The sequence below is a fragment of the Aquila chrysaetos genome, chromosome 16 (assembly GCF_900496995.4).
Source record: "Aquila chrysaetos chrysaetos chromosome 16, bAquChr1.4, whole genome shotgun sequence".
NCBI lineage: Eukaryota > Metazoa > Chordata > Aves > Accipitriformes > Accipitridae > Aquila > Aquila chrysaetos.
The window spans coordinates 3,441,917-3,462,615 of NC_044019.1; the positions used below are offsets into that span (position 1 = coordinate 3,441,917).

The 20,699-nt window shown below is 60.2% G+C and overlaps 1 protein-coding gene across 1 annotated transcript; it reads left to right on the top strand.

Annotated features, from left to right (window-relative positions):
- The first annotated feature begins 4,189 nt into the window (after positions 1 to 4,189).
- MFSD2A (major facilitator superfamily domain containing 2A) lies at positions 4,190 to 14,515 on the top strand. The gene is made up of 14 exons (XM_030038238.2): positions 4,190 to 4,306; positions 4,431 to 4,553; positions 5,228 to 5,352; positions 8,874 to 8,997; positions 9,130 to 9,208; positions 9,789 to 9,961; positions 10,071 to 10,161; positions 10,790 to 10,911; positions 11,229 to 11,312; positions 12,237 to 12,320; positions 12,657 to 12,769; positions 12,981 to 13,124; positions 13,321 to 13,497; positions 13,863 to 14,515. Exons 1-14 carry the CDS (start codon positions 4,229 to 4,231, stop codon positions 13,918 to 13,920), a joined length of 1,575 nt encoding a protein of 524 aa, XP_029894098.1. The 5' UTR covers positions 4,190 to 4,228; the 3' UTR covers positions 13,921 to 14,515.
- Positions 14,516 to 20,699: the final 6,184 nt, after the last annotated feature.

Consider the following 20,699-nt stretch of genomic DNA (forward strand, 5'->3'; position numbering starts at 1 on the left):
TACAACCTATAGCTCTCGGCCACGTCTCCTTCCCCCTCCCTGCTGGCTTCGGGGAACTCTCCAGCTTTTCCCAGGGTGAGGCAGGAGCTTGACCCAGCTTCAAGGGGCTCCAGATGCTTTGAAGGTGCAAAAGCACCGCTGGAGAGGGCTGGAGGGCCCGCGCAGCCCTTTCATCCCAGTCTCTCCAGGCACTTGGCAAACAGGACCCGGGAGCCTCTTGCCAGCGCCCGCGCCGGCTGCGCAAACAGGGGTGGGTGGGTGACTGCCCCAGGGACCGCGTCACCGCAGGTGACAGGGCTGGGGGGGCCGCCCACGGGCCGGGCCAGCACCTTGCCGTGCCCCCCCCCCAGTCGCAGGGTGCTGGCACTCTCGACAGCCAGCACCGAGCACGTGCCCCCGGCGCTGGCACAGCTCCGCGGGAGCTGCCGTGGCCCGGCCGGCGGCTGGCACGGCTCCGGCACATGACACAAGGCAGTTCCTGGGACCTCCATGCCCTTTGGATCCCCACTGACAGCAGGGCTGGACTTTGAAGCTCCAGCCCCAAAGTGTTTCCCCACGGTTGACAGCCACCCTGAGCCTGACAGTTGGCCTGGGGGCAGCCTGAGCTGGGATCTGCCTCTGGCTGTCCCCATCCCGCTGCAGCAGCAGCCTTTGAGCCACCCTGCTGTCCCCACAGGGCTCCTGGATCCCCAGGGACAGCAGAGGCTGTGACCCCCCATGCCAACACATCCCGGTTCCGTCTTGTCCCCCTCAGCCTCGTGACGCGCTCCCCAGGGTCCCACACGGGAGAGGTGTGGGCAGCACAGGGTGGCTGCCACATGCTGCTGTGCAGCGTGTCCCCTCTGTCCCTGCGAAGCTGTCGGGCAGCGGTCGCAGGGGCTGGCCGGGCCCTTGCAAAACCCCTGCTCAAGTCCCTGCGGGGTACGGGAGCACCACGAAATACTGCCCAAACGTACAGGGTAGGGGACGGTGCTCACAGCCCCGGGGTCACACCAGCCCCGGTTTCCCAGGGGTGCAGCCACCCGCTCTGAATTTAGCAGGCAGTGAAGTCCAGAGAAGGGGGAGGAAAATGCACCATTGCCCCCCCCCCCCCCAGACCCATTTTGCCCCCAGCACACCCTGCCTGATGCCAGGAGATGCCCTGAGCCCTGGAGAAGTTCTGCGGCGTGCGGGCAGCACTATCCCCAAGCTGGGGAGTCACACCGAGGCCGGCCCGCAGCCCGTGGTCCCCCAACAGCTTTGGGACCAACGCACTGCCATTTGCCCCCAAACCCATCCTCCCAGTCCTGGCTGGCCCAGCCTGGCAGGGCTGTCTGGTTTCGGGTGTGCTCACGCTTGCTCAGCTCCTGCTCCGGGCTGTGCCGGATATGTGACAGCGGGGACGCGTGGGTGGTAGGCAGGATGGCAGAGCCATCATCCGCTGGAGCAGTCCTCATCCCTATCCCTGTCTTCAGGGCTAAACCACATCCCTGGGGCTGAACCAGGTCCGCAGGACCAGCATTTGGGTCCCAGCCCCTGAAGAGTCACCCCCGGAGCCCGATGGTGTCCCAAGCTCCGGGATGTGGAGGCCGGGATGGGGTAGCATCACCATCAGAGGGTATTTGAGCTCTGGTCTTGCCTGCAAGACCATCGTGCTGAGTTGGTCCTGGTGCCAAGAGTGGCCCTGTGAATGGCCCAGCCCCAACCACATGTGGGTCCCTGGGGACCCCAAGCCTGGCAGGAGCTGCTGCACTGACATCCCCACTGGGATCAGCCCTTGGCAGCTCATTTATTGCTGTGAGGATCCCCCAGAACATCTGCTTGGCAGGAAGGTCTAAAATCCCCCACCGGAAATTGTGCAATACCAGATTTGGGGGAGAAAATCCTCCTAATCCGGGGAAATCCTGGTGTTTCTTTCTACTTCTTCTACTTCATATGTAAGGCAGGGCTACACCTATCTGTGGTCTTTCTGCACAATCTCTGACACAAAGGGTGGCTCATTGTTCCCCTAAAGCCGTGTTTGCCCAGGAGGCAGTTTCTCAGCGCTTTGCTCAAGGATAGGAATGCCAAAAGCATCAGGAGCTGAGGACCCCCTGGGACAAAGGGAGCAGAGCAATAGAGCTGGGGCCAAACACAGTGGGGGACTGAGGACAAGATTACCCCGCCTCCGGGGAGCCTGGTCCCTCCAGGGTGGGCAAGTGTCACCATGGGAGTCCCCTCTGCTCCTGCGCAAGAGGCCTTCTCTGTGGAAAGGGAAACTGAGGCACGGAGCAGAGATCCTGCACGGAGCCTGGAGGGTGTTGACTCAAACACGCCTCCCCAGCAGATCCCTGGTTACGTGTATTGGGGGAGCAGAGAACTTTGGGGTACCCAAATTTCTGCTTTTGTGGTGGTGCAGGACCAGGCTCAGGCATGGACACAAATCCACATGGATGTCCCCAGTGGCTGCATCGATGCTGCCCTGGGACACGGTCATCCCCAGCAAGAAGGTGTCCAGGGCCCTCTGCTCCACACCAGCACCCAGAGCCAGCAGCGAGCTGGCTGCAGCCTCACAGCATGGCCACACACTTCTCTCAACCATCCGGCACAGGAGGCAGCACAGACCCCGAAACCGAGACCCCTCAAACCGTTCGTGCTGCTCACTGCAGTGCAGGGTGATGACGCTCGTCCCCATCGCCTGAGCTCTGATGCTCAGGGAGAGCAGAGCCCATCCAATTCATTACACATATGCCAGCAGACGTAGGCACAAACCCATCCCCGATACGAGGCTCCTTTCTCCTGGGGGACCTGGGAGGCTTCCAGCTCGTGCCAGGATGTCTGTCCTGGGGCTGCCCGGTGCCAGATACACCCGAGCCAGCATGGCACAGCAGGGCGAGGAGCCCGCGGCAGATCTCTGCCAAACTGGCCGGGCAAGTGGCATCGCCCACACAACTTCTTCCTGTCTTGCTTCAAGGTATTTTGTGTCACCGAACAAATTTGGACAGCCTGAAGCCTCACACAGGTCCCCCGTCCCTGGCAGGTGGCATCCCTGAGCCCAGCGTGGCCGGGCGCAGGGCTGTGACATGTGGTGGCACCGGGGGGGAACTTGCTGCACACGTGTGAGGGGCCAGACACCTTGAGTCAACAGTGACACCAGCTCAGCGCTCCGGAAAGCAGGGAGTGCCCGGAGCTGCTGTGCCACCGCTCCGTACCAGGGGCCACCCGCCCCGCTCGTCCCCAGCACCCGCTTCGGCTCTGCTGTATCCCAGGTCCCTGCTCAGTGCCAGCTGCCTGTCCTGCCTGCCTGTCCCTGTCCCCAGGTAAGGGCAGCTCCAAGTCCAACTCCAAGTGGTGATCAGGTGATGGCACCGGGTGCCACGCTGGCTCAGCCCTGCTGTGCAGCCCCATCTCATGGCACATCTCAGGGTGATCTTTGAACCCTGGTGGCCTGAGCTGAGCGGAGTTGGTGGCTGTCGCTGTGGTGACACGGCACCGGCACAGGCGTACGTGTGCCCGTTGGTGGGCAAATGGCACCCAGCACAGCCGAGAGGTGCTGGGCTTGATGTCTACATCGCCGTCTGGCACAAGGGACACCGCAGGTGGCCCGGGGAGAGGTGCTGGGGCCCGGGAGCCACCGTCACCCACCAAAGCTGTTGTGCAGCAGTCAGGGACCACGGGCGCCAATGCTGGGGGTGGGGGGTCCTGCTTCCCTTTGGCCCCTTCGATGGGCCCACGTGGAGGGGGGTTAAGAGTGGGGCCACGCTGGGGCTGGCACTGAGGGTCTCCAGTCCCCAGGCCTCACGGGCTGGTGCCACTGGGAACCCACGGGACGGGGAGGGTGACGGTGCCTTTTGCAGCCCTGACCCTTTGTAGGGCAACGCAGTGTTCGCTCGGCCTCTGCCATCGATGGGGGCACCTGGTGGCGGGGGGGGGGGGGGGGGATGGAGGGACGGGATGCAGAAAGGGAAGGGCTGGAAGGGCTGGGATGGAGGGAAGGGATGAGGAGGGGGGTGAGGGATGGGAGAACGGAGGGATGAAGGATGGAGGAAGGATGGGGCCGGGGGGAGCGGGAGGACGGAGGGAAGGGGCCGGGGGCTGGAGGAAGGGCCGGGGCAGGAGGAGGAGGAGGAGGAGGAGGAGGAAGAGGAGGAGGGGGAGGCTGCTGCCCGGGGGGCGGGGAGCGGGTCGGGCGCGGCCCCTCCCGGGGCGGGGCTCTGCCGGTACAAGGGCCCGCGCGGGCGGCGGCGCGGTCCCATTCATCGCGCACGGCATGGCCGGGGGCGGCGGCGCGGAGCGGGCCCGGCCCGGGGGGCTCCTGCCGCCCGCCTGCCGCCAGCCCCGCCGCAGGGTGAGCTCCGGGACCGGCTTCTCCGGCAAAAGAGGAGGAGGAGGGGGGGTGGAAGGGGATATCGGGTCGCGGGGGGGGGGGGGGGGGAGTTTCCCGGTGGCGCTAACGCCGAGTCCGGTTGCAGGAGAACCGGGAGCGGCTGTCGGTGTGCAGTAAGCTGTGCTACGCCGTCGGGGGGGCCCCTTACCAGATCACGGGCTGTGCGCTCGGCTTCTTCCTTCAGATCTACCTCCTGGACGTGGCGCAGGTATGGCCGGGAACCGGGGCGGGGGGGGGGGAGACCGGGACCCGGGACCGGGGGTGGGGGGTCCCCGGTGCCGCTTTGCCCGGTGGGCGGGTGCGCCCGGGGCTTGCCAGTGCCCCGACCCCCGCTGGAAGCGATGTACCTCGCTGGGGTGCGTATGGGGAAGGGGGGGGTATCAGTCACGCAGGAGTCGCGGTCCCGCGTGGGTCTGAGGGTCGTGGGTTTCCACCGGGCTGGCCCCACGCGTGGAGCCGTGCGGCCGCTCCGTGCCTCGGGCTACCCCGGTGATAAAAACGGGCCGGCGGTGTCGGTCCTGCGGGATGCGGGATCCGTCCCGCGAAGCCGCGGTGTTTCGAGTCGGTGTGAAATAGGGAGGGAGGGCACGGGGAGAAGTGCCCGTGGGGCACCCTTGTGCCGGCTGCAGAGTGGGTTTTGGGGAGCTCCACACTGAGGTGTGGGAGTTTGGTGTGGAAAGAGCATGGTGGGGCATCACCAGGAGGGACTGGGTCACCGTGCCTCAAATCCCACTGAACGAAGGGGAGAGGCTGATGGACCGGTCCCCTGCTCCCAAATGGTGACAGGGCTGCAGTACAGTTGGGAAGGTCTTGAGGAGCTCAGGAAGGGCAGCCGGGGGCACGGGGGTTTGCATGTCCTGACACAAGATCTTCTCCCGGCAGCTGGACCCTTTCTACGCCTCCATCATCCTGTTTGTGGGGCGAGCCTGGGACGCCATCACAGACCCCATGGTGGGCTTCTTCATCAGCAAAACATCATGGACCCGCTTTGGCCGCCTGATGCCCTGGTAAGAGCCGCCTGTAGCACCCCGCATCCCTGCCTGATGTGTCACAGCGCTCCCAGTCAGCTTTGGGTCTCCATTGGCATGAGGTTTGCAGTGCAGGATGTGCTGATGCTCTATCTCACCCAGGTGAGATGCCAAGTTCTCCAAAAAGCCCAAGGTGCTGCCAGCAGCTGGGGCTTCAAGTCTGTGCCTGTTACTCTGACTGGTTCCAAACCATCCCCGCATGAGGCGGGCCTGGCTGTCCTCGATGTTACTGCGCCTGCAGCAGCTCCAGCCTCCCTGAGAGCTGCTCCCATGCCGGACTTTGTTCCTGCGGCGTTTGCTGAGCCCTGGCCGGTGGCAGGGCCGCGTTGCCAGCAGAGCAGGTGGCATCACACCCATGGGGAGGAGGGACGGGGGTGTGCGCAGTTGAAGCGCGGTGGTGGGGTGCCGGCTGACAGTCACGAGGATGCTCTTCTGGCAGGAAAACAGCTGTCATGGATCTGGGTGTCTGCGTGCGGGCGCTCCCGCTGCCCTTGGGAGCAGGGTGCTGAGCGAAGGGGTGCCGGAGGGAGTTGGAGGAGATGGGACAGGGTTTGCAAAGCCCCAAAGGGCTCATGCCTGCACCCAGGGCAGAGTCAGGACATCCGTAAACACCTGGCCCTGTGCGGGACACGGGGCGTTGCAGCGTGCTAATGCCTAAGTGCGGACATGGTGGCATGTCGTGGTGCTAAAATAACCCACATCCTGGGAGCTTGCGGGATTGCTGAAATACAATGCAGCCGAGAGGGTGGGCATGGGGGGGGGAGTGGAATTAGAGGGACGCAGTCCTTTCCCCCGCAGATTATACCCTCTGCTTCCGGCCTTTCCTGGAATAGCTCTGGGCAGTGGCAGTCGGCTGTTGTTAAAGCCAGGCTCCACGCACGGCCTGAAATAGTTTTTCTACAGCCGCACATGTGGCAGGGTCTGGGGTCCGGAGATTAGAGCAGGGCTGCCTGCGCGGAGCCGCCTGGGCGTGCAGGCAGGGCTGCGCGGGATAGCCGTGTGCTCGGATGGTCACCACGGCTCCGCTCTCTGTAATTTCGCATCCTCGAGGCAGGGTGGGGGGATTGAAGCAGCTGCATTCCTCCAAACGGCTCCTGCTTCGTTAAAATTAGCCAGAGCTTTCGACTTGCGCTGGGGCAGCTGGCCGCGAGGAGCTTGCCGCTATTGTACATGGCTCAAAGGCAACCCGCCGAGTCCAATTTGGATGGAGTCGAGCTGAGTTTAAACCTCCCGAACTCGGGATTCGTCGCCTGTGTGGGGGCTGCACAGCCCCGGGCTGGTGTGGCTGCAGAGCTGCTTGCTGCTGCCTCAGTTTCCCTGTGTGCAAAGCCAGGAGCTGCAGGCACTGCGGGGTGATCTCTGAGGCTGCTGCCTGACCCCAACCCTCAGCACCCGTGAGGTGACTCCGTGTAACTCCCCCGTGTGCGAGGGTTTATTGCCCAAAGTTTCTGCTGGGCTCTGAAGTGTCTAATCTGCGAGGCCAAGCCCCAGCCGGCTGCCGGCAGTTCTAGCTTGGCTCTAGCTCAAAGCTTGGGGCTGCTCCGGCTCCTCGGGAGAGGAGACCTTCCCTGAGTGCTGTCACCCTTTCAGTTCTTTCTTTTTGAAACACTTTTTGGGCACATTTTGTCCCAGCAGCTCATCCACCGGCTGCCTCCTCCTCTCCCCCAGCCTCGGCGACCCCGCTCTGTCCCCAGCCCCGAGCAGATCCCCGTTTCTTTGATCATCCCAGACTTCCCGGTGACTAAACTTTTCCTTGATGTGTTGGTGACTGAAGAGCCCCAACTTTGACCTTCCTTCTCCGGGGCAGCAGCCGTTTGCAAACAGTTAACCGCCGGGCTGGGAAGGGGTGTGCGAGCCGTGGCACAAAGGAACACACCATCGCGCCGCGGCCAATGAGCGGGCGAGCGCGTCACGGCGGCGGCCTCCTCCGAGAGCGAGAGCGTCTTAATCACCTCGGCCTCGGTCAGGGGTAACTCTCAGTCACTTCTCTGCCATTGCCAGGAGCTGTGGGTCAGCCTTGGCCAGGGCTCAGCACCCTGGTCCCGGTGCCGGGAAGGGCCCGCGGGGGATTGGCGCATCTGACGCGCAACACGCTGGCACCCAGCGTGAGCGTGACGTGGTTCCCGCCGCGCGGCTGCCGTGACTCATTTAAAATTTCCCTTGGCTCCACGTATGCATGTGGCGATAAGCGCGCGGGAGAGGAGTGGCTGGAGCCGGCTCGCCCCTTTCCTCCCCCTTGCCGGGTGACGTGCTCATGGAAAAATGTGCATGTGTTGGGTCCTGTGCAATGCCTCTGCTGGCTCTCCATCCATGGAGATTTGGTTTCTCATTCTCCTTCCCCCCCCCCCCCCCCCCCCTTTAAATTTAAACTTTGCGTCCTGTACGTCAGTCCGGACGGAAAGATTTCACTGTACCCTGGCAGCAGAGCGGCAGAGGGCCAGACCTGACCGTGTGTGGCTGTGTCCCATGTCCGGTTCTGCTGGCTTCATTCCAGGTTGCAGCCCTTGTCCAGTAGTTTGTGGACTGCAGGGTGCTTGCAAATCCCCAGGCAAAATCAGTCTCCTAAACAGATGTGGAAAGAACCTTAATACCTGGGTCGCATCCCTCCAGGAGGAGGAATTCCTCCTGTGCCTTCCCAAGTGATGGAGGACCTGGGTGCTCGTGGTGTCTTTGGACCGCTGGTGCGGGGTAGAGCTGTTCCCTGTCTGGGTTGTAGCAGGAGAAGGGTTATGAGATGCGCTGGATGAAGCAGAGAGATGCTCTGGGTGGCTTCCCGCTGTGATCACCCTCACTGGCCAGTCCTGCTGGGACTGCTGCCAAGGCCCAGCGCTTGAGCAATTCCCTCTGATCCTCTGTTGCGCTTTGCATCCCGTGTCCCTGTGCCCACAGCTCCAGGGGCAGGGGTGGAAGAAGGAGCCAGCCTTCCGCTGGCTGGTGGTTTGCCCCGTCCCTGCCAGTAAAACGGAGGTGACCCCGGGACCGGGGCTTGGAGGGGGGGCTGGCAGCAAAGCCAAGCTGGTGAGAGGCATTTGGCTGCTGGGCCTGCAGGGCTGAGCTGCTTGGCTGTGCTACCTGGCCGGTCCCCAGCCCTTGCCAGGATGAGGGAGGTGATTACACACTGCTGAACACACAGCAGTGCTGCCTGGGGGACAGGTTGGGGCCAGGGATGGAAGCCAAAGGCAGGAGCAGATCAATCACTTCCATCGAAGTAGGGATGTCTGTTTTTGCAAATAAAGCTCTTCTCTGGAAGTCTGAGTCAGCTCTTCCGCTTCCCATCCTGTAAGACCTGAGCTGCTGCCTTCAGCCTGGTCTGAATCACCCCTGTGGCAACCACCTCTTGTCCAAGTGTTGAAGAAGGGTGGGCCACCCCTGGGGCAGCTCAGGAGTCCCCAAAATCAGATGGCTGAAGCCCACTGGACTTGTGGCAGCAGGGAGAGCTGGGCTGGTGGGGTTACCCAGGCGCTGTGTGCTTGCGAGGCTAACGCTGTGTCTTCCCAAAGGATCATCTTCTCCACCCCATTTGCCGTCATCTCCTACTTCCTCATCTGGTTTGTGCCGGACATCTCCAGAGGCCAAGTGATGTGGTACCTCGTCTTCTACTGCATCTTCCAGACCCTTGTGACGGTGAGTTGGGCTCTGCACACACCAGGGCTGGTGGGTGAGGGATGGAGAGGACGAATCCCTGCCTTTACCTCGCTGAGCTATGCAGAGGGGCGGGTTCCCATCCCTGAGCTAATTCCCCTCGTGCCGTTGCAGTGCTTCCACGTGCCCTACTCGGCGCTGACCATGTTCATCAGCAGGGAGCAGAGTGAGCGGGACTCGGCCACTGCCTACCGTAAGAGTATTTCCTTCCCTTCCTTGACGTGGACGGGGGGCAGCCGGTGCTCAGCTCTTGCTGCAGCTCTTGCTGGGGCATGATCCTCCTCCAGATGCCTTGCTGAAAGGGCTTGGCATCCCCAAGGATGGTGTGTGGTGAACATTGTTCAGGGCTTGAATTGCAGCTGGTCAAGCTCTTCCCATTCCTCTTCCCCGGCTCCTCCAGCAGGCACCCTTGTCTAATCCAGCGAGACTGGGCTGATGGGGAGGTGGTCCCTGTTACGGCCAAGTGCCTGGAGCAGATGATGGGGGATCTGAGCTCCTGCGTCTTTCCTTCTGCTCTGTCATACAGCAGTGGGAGCAGCATGACCAAGTCTTGGCCTCTCTCCCTGCCTCAGTTTCCCCAGCAGACACTCTCCTTCCTTGCGGCTTTACCTCTTGGTGATTTGGAGGGAGCTGTAGGAGAGCTGAGCTGGCTCATTTCTCCTGGTGAAGGGGAATGAATAGCAGCTGGGGAGGCTCTGCTGTGGAGAAGGGTTTTGCACCCATGCCCTGGGTGCCCAAGGGCTGTGCTCAGTCCCGCTGGCCTCTCCCTCCAGGCATGACAGTGGAAGTGCTGGGCACTGTGCTGGGCACTGCCATCCAGGGCCAGATCGTGGGCAATGTGGTTACTCCCTGCATCGAGAGCCCCCTCTTCATCGGCAAGACCAACTCCTCGGTGGCCATGGAGGAGCTAAACATGACCCATGACACTGGGTCACTCACAGACACGGTAAGCCAGGGGGACCTGCTGGCAGCCCCTGTCCCACTCTCCTTGCCTTTTTGATCGGGCTGGCTCCTGGGATGAGCCCCCTCCCTCACCACTCCCCTCCCTTGCGCAGAGAAATGCCTACATGATTGCTGCGGGGGTCATCGGGGGACTCTACATCCTCTGCGCCGTGATCCTGTCGGTGGGCGTGCGGGAGAAGAGAGGTGAGGCTTGAGAAATGCTGGAATACTCCGATCTCGTGGAAATGCCGTAGCTCCTGCCAGGGGCTTCCCAGGAGCCTGGCTGAGCTCTTGGGCCCTCAATTGTGGGTCAAGCCCCAGAGAGGGGCAGGTGGAGCTGAGGTCTGGGTACGGGGGCATGGGGAAGGCGCTGCAGAAGGGCAGCACTGTGGGCAGGAGGCCAGAGCATCTCCAGGGTACATTACAGCACAGCCCTGAGGACTTAGCTCTCTGCTCTGCACTGTCAGAGATAAATGTTATCTTGCACAGTTTTGGCTGGCCAAGGTTGCTAGTGCCAGCTAGGGCATCCCGGGGTGAGGTGATATCCAAAGTCCAGTAGTTCCTGTCCTTCCCTCTCTGCTTTGCGACCAGCTCCGCTTATCCTGGGTGAATCTACCAGGCCATCTTCTCCCCTCCGTGGGGCTGAGGGACCCCTGCGTGAGGGCAGGGAGGTCCCTGCAGGCATTACCCTCACTCCTTTGAGGTGGGATGCTGTAGGTGGGCAGGGGCTTGTGCAGGGTGCTCAGCAGCAGGCGTGAGGCACTGCACCCCTTGCACCCAAGGGTGCTGTTTCAGCGGGTCTAACGATGGGCTGATTTGCTCTGCTCCCCAGAGTCCTCTGAGCTCCGGTCGGATGAGCCTGTCTCCTTCTTCCAGGGGCTGAAGCTGGTGATGAACCACGGTGCCTACATCAAACTCATCGCCGGCTTCCTCTTCACCTCGCTAGCCTTCATGGTAAGCACAGCCGGGCTTGAAGGATTGGGGAGAGGGAACGGCAGCAGCACAGCTTGGAGATGGCTGGGGGACAAGCAGCGTAGGGCCCAAAGAGGATCCCAGCGGGCTGGGAGCATGTGAGGTGGCAGCTCAATGAGCCGGAGCTGCCCCAGGCAGAGAGGAAGGATGTGGCCTCGTGCCCTCGGATGGGTCGGTGAATGGCTGCTTTCTTTCCCTGCTTATGCTTTGGGTGCAGCCTTGCGAGGAGGAGCACATCCCTCCAGCGTGGCTGGGGTGTCTGTCCCCCCCCGCCTAACCACCGTTTGCCTCCTCTGCAGCTGCTGGAGGGTAACTTTGCCCTCTTCTGTACCTACACCCTGGGCTTCCGCAACGAGTTCCAGAACATCCTCCTGGCCATCATGGTGCGTATAGCCCTGTCCTGGAGCCCCTCGGGGCCGGGGCTGCGGTGGGATGCTTGCTGTGGGATCCTGTGGGTCCTCCCCAGGAGCTGGCATGGGATGGGTTCTCTGTGGGCTGAGGGGAAGGGAGGCTGTGGGGCTGCGATGGTCAGCCGTGGGGACAGTGACCGAAGGTCCCCTGGGAGGAGGAGGGGGAGAAGGAGCTGCCAAATGTCCTGCAAAGGCCAGGCGGGTTGGCAGGAACAGCAAGGCCTTTGTTCCTGTGTGAAGGCAGCCAGAGATGGGGGAGACCAGGAGCCGTGGGGGCCTTTTGTCCAACTCCTGCCACTATCTCCCTTCCCCCCCTGCCTCGAGAAAAAGATCTCAGTGTTTACTGCCAGGAAGATGGAGCAAAACAGCTCCTTGAGAGCCCTTTCCAGCTTGCCTCATCCCTGGGAGCCCTTCCCACCCTTCCTGCTCAATGGGGTGGAGAGGTCCAAGGTGCCAAGGTCCCCGCAGAGCCTGGCCCTTGGCCATGCTGTGTGCGGGCAGCGGTGACAAGATCAGGTCCCTTCCCGGCACTGAGGATCAGGTCTGGTCCTCCCCTTGTTTGGGCAGGTGTGCTGGCACCTGATGGGTGCCCCGAGGCTGGTGGTGCTGGGTGCCAGCGTGCTCTTCACTGGGGAAGGAGGTGGCCCCATACACCCGCTCCAATTACAAGCTCTCTTTCCTGGGAGTGGAGGCAGGCGAGGGATGGGATGAGGGCAGGAGCAGGCAGCGTGGCTGCGTGCCAGCCCCGGGAGCGTGTGGAAATCGGAGGTGCTGGAAAAAGCTGGAAATGTGATGGAGGAGGCTGTGCCCAGGAGCTGCTCCTTGCTGGGAAGAGCTTTTCCCCCAGAGAAGAGCCTGGCCAGCAAGTGACACCATGACCCCCTTCTCTTCCCATAGCTCTCGGCCACCTTGACCATTCCCCTCTGGCAGTGGTTCCTTACCCGCTTTGGGAAGAAGACGGCTGTCTACGTGGGCATGTCGGTGAGTGGGTCCCCTCGAGCGCAGAGATGCATGTGAGGATGGTGTTTCCCACATGGGATGAGCAGAGCTGTGCCCCCCTGAGAGGACCTGGAGCTGGGCAGGGGCAGCTGCTGCTGCTGATTTGGTGCCTGTTCCTCATCCTGCTATTTGTGCTGTCATGGATGTGGCCAAGGCCAGCAGAAATGGCTGCTGCGGGGCTCTGGGAGGAGCGCCGCACTGCTGCTTCCCTGGCCATCCCTGTGGCTGGAGGGCTGGCATGCACGGGAGGGAAGGGGAAAGGCCAAGGAGTCTGGGTCAGGCGCTGCTGACACAACCTGGTTTCTGTCCCCTATCCAGTCTGCCATCCCCTTCCTCATCATGGTGGCCGTCCTGGACAGTAACCTCATCATCACCTACATTGTGGCCGTTGCAGCTGGGATCAGCGTCGCCGCTGCCTTCCTCCTGCCCTGGTGAGTGGGAGGTCCTGGTGCTCTCAGCACTGCACCCCGAGAGCTGGGCAAGGTGCTTCCAGGGCCTGCTGGAGTGGTTGGAAATCCTTGGGAGGCCTTTTTGCAATGTTTTCAGCCCAAGATGGGGCTCTTGAAGGGAAATCCTCTCAGCAGGGAGAGGAGATGCTTTGTTGGCTCAGTCCTAGTGTTCACCATCCCACTCTCCACGCAGGTCCATGCTCCCAGACGTCATAGATGACTTCAAGCTGCAGCACCCCAACTCCCATGGCCATGAAGCCATCTTCTTCTCCTTCTATGTCTTCTTCACCAAGTTCACCTCTGGGGTCTCCCTGGGCATCTCCACGCTCAGCTTAGAGTGAGTTTTTGCGTGGGAGCTGATGAGGAGGGAGGGAGGCCAGCCTGATGCCTCCGCATCCAGGCATCTCTGCTTCCCAAGGGCTGGGAGGGAGGTGCGGGGTCTAAATCCAGCTGTGGGTCCATGAACCTCTCCCCGCAGGGACAGGTTTGCCTCCTAGAAACTCCTTTGCCTGAAGGTCTCTTTCTGTCCACAGCTTTGCAGGGTACCAGACCCGGGGCTGCTCCCAGCCCAGCGAGGTGAACTTCACCCTGAAGATGCTGGTGTCGGCTGTGCCGGTGGCGCTGATCCTGCTGGGGCTGCTCCTGTTCAAGCTGTACCCCATCGATGAGGAGAAGCGGAGGAAAAACAAGAAAGCCCTGCAGGACTTAAGGTGAGTGTCAGCTTGTGCTATGGAGGTAGGAAGCACGGAGTGCCAGCAGGGTGTGTGGGGGCAGGATCAGGCCCAGACAGGTTGGGACACACTGTGACTTGTCCAAGAATCCTCCAAGCCCCGTGGGTGGTGGGGTGAGGAAGGGCTGGCTTGTTTTCCCAATCCCAGCTTCCAAAGAGATGGCGTAAAGTGTTTGAGATCAACAGGGAACCCGCCCCAGCTGCTAAAGAAAACTCATGTGGGGACTGTGCAAGGTGGTGCCATCCCTCTTGAGCCCTTCGGCGGCTCCGAGGCGGAGGTCTGCTCGGAGGCAAGCCTTGCTCCGTGGCTCACTCCCTGCCTTCTCCCCAACCCTTTGCCCCCAGGGAGGAGAGCAACAGCAGCTCAGAGTCGGACAACACAGAACTGGCCAGCATCGTGTGACCCCGGGCTGGGTCCGTCCGCTCACACTGGGGGTCTCCGAAGGACTCGGCCCCTCCAGGACTGGACCAGCCTCGTGCTGCTGTAGGTGTGCACTGTCAAGGAGCGCCTGGGAGAAGCCGTGCAGAGCATCTACCGACTCGAACGCGAGATCTGTGCCGGTCCTGTGCCTTCCATGGGACCCACAGAGCGCTGGTAGTGTACATTACACGAATTGACGCTGTGGTACCTGTGTGCCTCATGAGAAACAAATGCTATTCCCTGCCGGGTCCCGGAGAGCAAAAAGCCCAAAGCGGGATCCTTTTGCTTGTAACACTCGTGCCCGCTGCCCGCCTGTGCCCAGCCTGTGCGGGGCTGATTGCCTGTGGGACCGGGGGTAATGGTTAGTGTACATTACACTGTCAATGTGACCGCGGCAAGGACGTGAGCTCACCTCTGCTGTCTGTACATATGACACTAATGTGGAAAGCTGTTCTTTTTTTATAGAGCCTAATTAACTTAATGATGTAAATATGAAACTATTTCCTATTTGTATATATCTGTACAGAAACCAAACTTGAGCTATTAATATTAATTTACATAAAAGAGGGGGAAGTCAGCAGCGTGAGTGTGGAGGATTTTTTTGTTTGGCTGTTTTTTCTGTGGATGTCAGCAAGCCCAGGGTCCCTTTACACACCATGGGGTGCAGGATTGACTTCTCCTGAGCCGAAGGCGCAGGAATGCCATAATCCAGGCAGGCGGCTGTGCCCGGCAGCCCCTTACCCCCATGCGGCTCCTTGCTCGATGTCTGTGCCGCAGTGACCCAACAAAGGCTCTATTATTTTCTCCCTTTCAAGAGGGAATGGGGGTGGAGGGAGGAATGAAATCAAAGTGCTGGCTGCAGAGATTGTGAACCCAGGGCTGGGAACAGGAGAGGCAGCTGGGGAGTGGAGAGAAAGGGAATGTGGGCTGTGGGTGACACTCAACACTTTCTCCCAGGGCAGAGTGCTGTGCAAGCGCTAATCTTCGTGGATATTTATACCTTGCTCTCGCATTCCCCTCTCCGCAGCAGAAATGGGGAGAGCCCTGGCCTCCCTGCTCAGCAGGAGCACTGCGCTCCTGCGACAGCAAGTGTAACGCAGAGGGGAGAAGCAGGCTGGAGTAAGCACAAGGAGGATGCACCAGAGATGAAGCAGCCTCCCGAACAGTTGGGGCAAATGGCCAGTGTGAGGGGACTGTGCTAGCTCTGCTGTTCCCCATGGCCGCTGTGCTGGGGGACAGGGCTGTTGCCTTTTGTTAAGCACATTTGTCACACCAAGAAAGTTGTGGGGTCAGTGCCTGAGTTCAGAGCAGTGCCTCTGCGCAGGGGAGCTCAGGGGAAGGATGGCTCATCCTTTGTTCCACATTTGGGTACAAAGGAGTGGAATGAGGATGGGGTTTTAAAAATAGGCAGAGGGATTAGACCTTAGCTGGGAGTGCTTAACTGGGCCCCACTCTGCCACCGTGGCGTGGGTCATGGAAAGAAGCAAAAGGGATGATGCAAGGCGGCTGGGAGATGGCTTTGTGCTGAGCAGAGGGCAAGAGGCAGTGTTAGCCATGGCCTGGGTGCCCCCTGCTCCCCCAGGGACGGAGCTTGCAGCAAAGGAGCACGGGCAGGACAAAACAAGGGGGACAAAGCCAGTGCTCTCTGAAGCCCCTGTGGCAGAGCAGGTGGGTGCCATGTGCACCCTCTGTGAGAGGAGGAGGAGGAGGAGGGCAGTGCTCCAGCCATGCACAGAGCTTGAGACTTGCAAATGTACTGACCCCTGTCCTGCTCCTGGCCGGGTTTGCGAGGAGTCATCCTGACCATTGCTATGACCTGGCTGCCTCCAAGGGGTGTGGGCAGCACTGCTGTCTCCAAGGATTTGAAAGATTGCTGCTAGCTTTTCTTTTCAGAGTTTCAACAGAGATCAGGGACATTTTATTCTTTGCCTCCTCTTTTTTGGCTCAGTGGGGTTCAGAAGTCTCTGTTGAGTTTTTCTGCAGCCAGCTCAAGAGACTAAAACCATACTGAGCTTGAACCAGGGCCCAGACATTCCTAGCTGAGCACACCTCTTCTATTTGAGGCTTTTAAGAAAAGAGATGGGGGGGGGGGGGGAAATGACCATGGGAGTTGATAACACTGAACCCTGGGCAAAACTCCAGCCTTGAAGCAGGGACCATGTCTTGCTTCAGTCATGATTACAGAGACCTTTCACTCCAAGCATGAAGAAAGTCTTTCTGGCATGATGGGAAGTCTGCCCAGCCAGAAATGCATGGGGAGATGCTGCCAGCACCTACAGCTGGCCTCCAGTAGCAGCTGTAGAATGGCTTAATCCACACTAACCTTGATGATGAAGCAAATGCACCCAAGCGCCCAGGAAGAACCTCCTTGCAGAGCTGGAGTTACATGGCTGCTGTGTCCTCTGCGCCAGCCGGGTGAGCCATGAGTCAGGGCTGATGTATGGGCAGTGCTGGCCTTGTAAAATCAAAGCCAGAACATGGAAAATACAGGGTGTCAGCTGTGTGCTCAGCACCTGCTGAGCCGATGCCTGTAACGGCATATGGGCTGCGGCTGTGCTGCCCAGAAACCATATGTGGGTGCTGGGAATCAGCCCTGATTCCCAGCTGATGGGCTTTAACAGGCTTCTGGACCACTTGGGGCAGGGGTTAGCCATCTGGTGCGAGGGGCTTGGGGAGCCTCCCCCTGAACTTGGGGGGCACTGCTGCCCATGCTGGAAGGAAGCAGAAGGTTTCTTGGGGCTTGTTGGTCCCCAGGTTGTCTGGTCCCTTTTGTTCACAAGGGAAAGAGCCTTTCATTGTACATCGGTGAAGGTGCATGTGAGCAGTGGGGCTTGTAGAAAGAGCCTGGCAGGGGTACAGGCCCACATCCCAGGACCCAGGGCTCGCTCAGCGGGGAGGGCAGGCTGCTGTAGGCACCCCTCTCTCCACTGATACTCACTGGAGTATGTTAGTGCACCCTGTACCCTTCCCAGGGGCTCTGGTCAAGCTGCAAGGCTCGCCTTGAGCCCTGGGGAAACCTGCTGGGTGCCAGCTCCCAGTGCACATGGCTGAGCCCAGACTGGTGGGCAGCTCTGCCTCTCTTGCAGCACAAAGCTGTCAGAGGAGCATTTCAGGAGGATGCTGCCCTGGTCACGCCACAGGGCAGCACTGAGGTGAGCCAGTGAGATGCCATCGGGGCTGGATGTGCCAGGAGAAAGGTGGGGAGGGGGCTGGGAGGTGATGGGGCACAGGCAGATGTTCACCTCAACTGCAGGGCACTTGTTCTGGGAGGTGACTGCAAAGGGGACAAAACCAAGCAAACATCAGTCATAGCCTCCAAAGGGCAGCACATGAACCTGCAAAATTGGACTTACATCCTCTGTTTGTCACCAAAGGTGGCTTTGCCAAGAGGCTGGTCCCCTCCTGGCTGAGGCACACGGAGGCAGCAGGAGTGACTGGAGGGACAGTCCCCGAGGTAAAAGAGGCCACGCTGTGTCTGTTTACAGGGAATAAGTGGAAGTGCGAGAAAAGTCTCTTCTTGCAGAGGGTGAGGAATAACCCCCCTCCTTATTCCCAGGGAAAGGGCAAAGAGCCTCGGGTTTGTCTTGCAGCGGGAGAGATTTATGAAGCATTCAAACAGCTGCTGGCGGGGATGGTTTTCCCTTGGCCCCTGGGCTGGAGGGACCCACGTGCCCCGCGCTGCAGCAGAAATCACCCAGGTCTGGTTCCACGGACACTTCAAGCTGAACAAAGCAAAGGCTCCCATGGAAAGGGGTGTCTGACAGCGCAGCCACCCCGCTGTGCCGTTAAGTCTCCAGGGGGCTGGGTCAGGGAATGGCTCCAGCTGGAAGTTAGCTCAGCCTGGGAAGCTCTGGGGAGAAGCAGGATTGCTAGAGCAGGGCTGTGCTTGGGACAGAGGTGCTGAGCAGTGGATCACGGTGAGCAGGTCCACCTCCCTGGCACGCTGATCCCCAGACGGGCTGGGATCTGTCACCAGCTGGGGAAGGCAGAGTTAAGCCAGGGTCAGCTGCGCAGCCCAAGGCATGCAGGACAGAGGCATTCTTGGCTGTCCCCAGGGGTCACCTTGTCTGTGTCACCTGGCTGAGGTCACTCACTTTATCTGCAAACAGAGACTGAAGGCTACCGACCTGTTTTGGTGGGCTTTAGTTAATGTTTTGCAAACCCCCTGTTTCCAAGGATGTAAGCAGCCAAGGCACTGCAGTACGTGGCCAGAAACTGATGGGACAGTGAGATGGTTTCCCGCTACCAAGAAACTTCTTTTCCCAGGAATGAAGCTTTAAATTGCTTTGCTGGGAAATGAAATGCTGCATGCAGGCTGGTGTTCTAGGCTTAGCCTTAACCAGAGGTGGCTCAGGGAGCTCTGAAAGCACAGGACTGCCTTAGCCCCTGCCAGGACTGTGTGTGCTCCTGCAGAGGAGTCGGAGGCTGCTGAGTACGACAAAGACCTGGGCTGGAGCTTGGACAAGTGCCCTCCCCACACCACAACAGAGCAGGGACAAATGCTCTCTTTCAGCTGCGACAAGCCAAAGGGCGCTGTCTAGGGGACACAAGGGCATTTTAGCCACTTCATGGCTAAAAAGAGAAGCAAATATTCCCATGGTGCTTGGAGGAAAAAGGGATGAGGCACCAACCACCTGGCAGCAGCATGGGGAAGCTGTAAGCTTTTCCCTGGAGACAGGACAGTGACGGCCCCAGGCTGGCATGGTTTACAGGCACTGGGATCCCCCACAGAGCACTGACCTGGTTTACAGTCCTCCTAAAAACAGGCAACTCTGCCATGACCCAGCCTTACCAGGAACTTGATCTTTGTTCCTTCAGGAACCACATTCAGCTGAACAGATCCACCCCAGAAGCAAACACACCAGCCTGGGGTTGGGTTGCGATATCCCCGGTGAGCCACGCTCTTCCTCTCCCCGTTCTCTGGTTATTTCTAGTTCCTCTCCCCAGTCTCACTTTCTTCTTACAGCTGCAGCCCGGGCGGTCAGCTCCTGCCTGTGCTGCCCACCAGGACTACCAGTCCCCCCAGCACCAGTGAGGCAGGACATGGTTTGTGCTTCACTCCTGTGACTGTTACAGGATGCTATAAAATATGCACAGAAAAGAGATGTTTGTATCTTATTTTCTATTTTGCATCATGTCAATTGAGCCTAAGGTGTCCGATCATGATGGAGACAGCTGCAAGAGGCAGATCAGGTGTTGGCAGGGTGGAAAACAAGGCAAGAAAACCAGCCAAAGGGCATCAGTGACTGCAGGGAGCTGCTCGCCTCCTCTATAGGCTTCAGCCTAACTGGGAAGGATGATGTGAGGGCAGTGGTGCGGGTCCTGCTTGGCTCCATGTGCTTTGCCAAGGCAGCAGCTGGGAGCCAGGGGAGGCCGCACAGAGGGGAGGGGGGATAGTGGCGAGCTGCGTCTTCGCCAAGAAGACACACAACTCCTACCCGCTGGCTGCTCAGAAGAATCAAACCCTCAAAGGGTTTTGAACGCCTCCCCAGCTCACGGGGAGCGTGAAGCTGGAGGAGACAACCTCACTAGATGTCAGCAGAGCCACGCTCCCGGCGATCCTGCTCCCAGCCCTTGGCTGATCCCAGGCTTGGCCCTGCTCCCGCCTGTCCCGGTTGGGATCCCACAGACGGAGCCCGGATCTCCTCTGCTCGGGAGCTCGGCGGTGGACGGGCCCCGCTTCCACCCTGCGCTGCAGCAGATGTGACCATCTATGGTAGCGGAGCAGAGGGCAGGAAGCGGTGGTAAAGTCAGCCGACCTTGCTGGGTTTTCTCCTCCTTCCCATCCTGTCAACGTGTCCCAGCCCTCGCCGGGACAGATGCTCCGTCTGTTTGTCTGCACAGACCCCCCAGCTCTGAAGGCGGCTTCAACTCCCTCCCCAGGGCTGCTGGGACTGAAAAACACAGAGCAAAGCTCCAGGTCCCTTGCAGCAGGCAGGGCCAACTGCTGCCCTTTCTCTAACTGTAGCAGCAAACACCTTTTCAGAGCAAGTCTTGCCCCAATGGTAAAAGCAGACAGTGGAGCCTTCTTTCTGTGGGAACAATCCCGTGTTGACTCCAGGGACCTTTTCCTGACTCCAAGTTATTTTTCCCTTGACTGCCCCGGTCTCAGTCTCTCCAGCAACAAAGCTGGGACAACAATATTTATCCATCCTCTGCCAAGTGCTTCGAGACCCTTGGATCAAAGAGGGTCTGTGAGCGTGAGGCTCCAAAGCGCTTTGTACCCCCAGAAGCACAGCAGCCTTGTAGGAGTCGTTTCATGCTCAGGGTGAGCCAGCACGCACCAAAAGTAAAACCATCTTTGCCGCACAGAGCCAGCAATGACGACCAACCCTGGCACAGAGCCCCCCAGGATTTTCCCTGTGTAAGGGTGTAGCTGTTTCGACTGTCAGCAGTTCCCCAGAAGGGCCTTTCTCCCATCCCACGCCCACCAGACGTATCTTGGAGGGGCCTTGACCTCAGCTCCCCCTGACGCAGCCAGATGCCATTCCTGAGGGACAGGAGGACCCCATGTCTCCCTTCCACCTCCTCTGTAGCCCCAGCCCAGCCTGCCTTGCTCCCCAGCCAAGCCCTGTCCCTGCAAGGCCAGGACGATCCCCCTCCCCAAGGGGGGGGGGCTCATGCCATCTAGCCCCACCCTGGGGGCCCAAATTGCAGCCCCCCAGCCACATCTCTAGGGCCCCAACCTCCAGCCTAACCCCTCTCCCAGGGGTCCCTGCCTCCTCCCAACACCCCAAAACCACCCCCAACCCCTCTCGGGG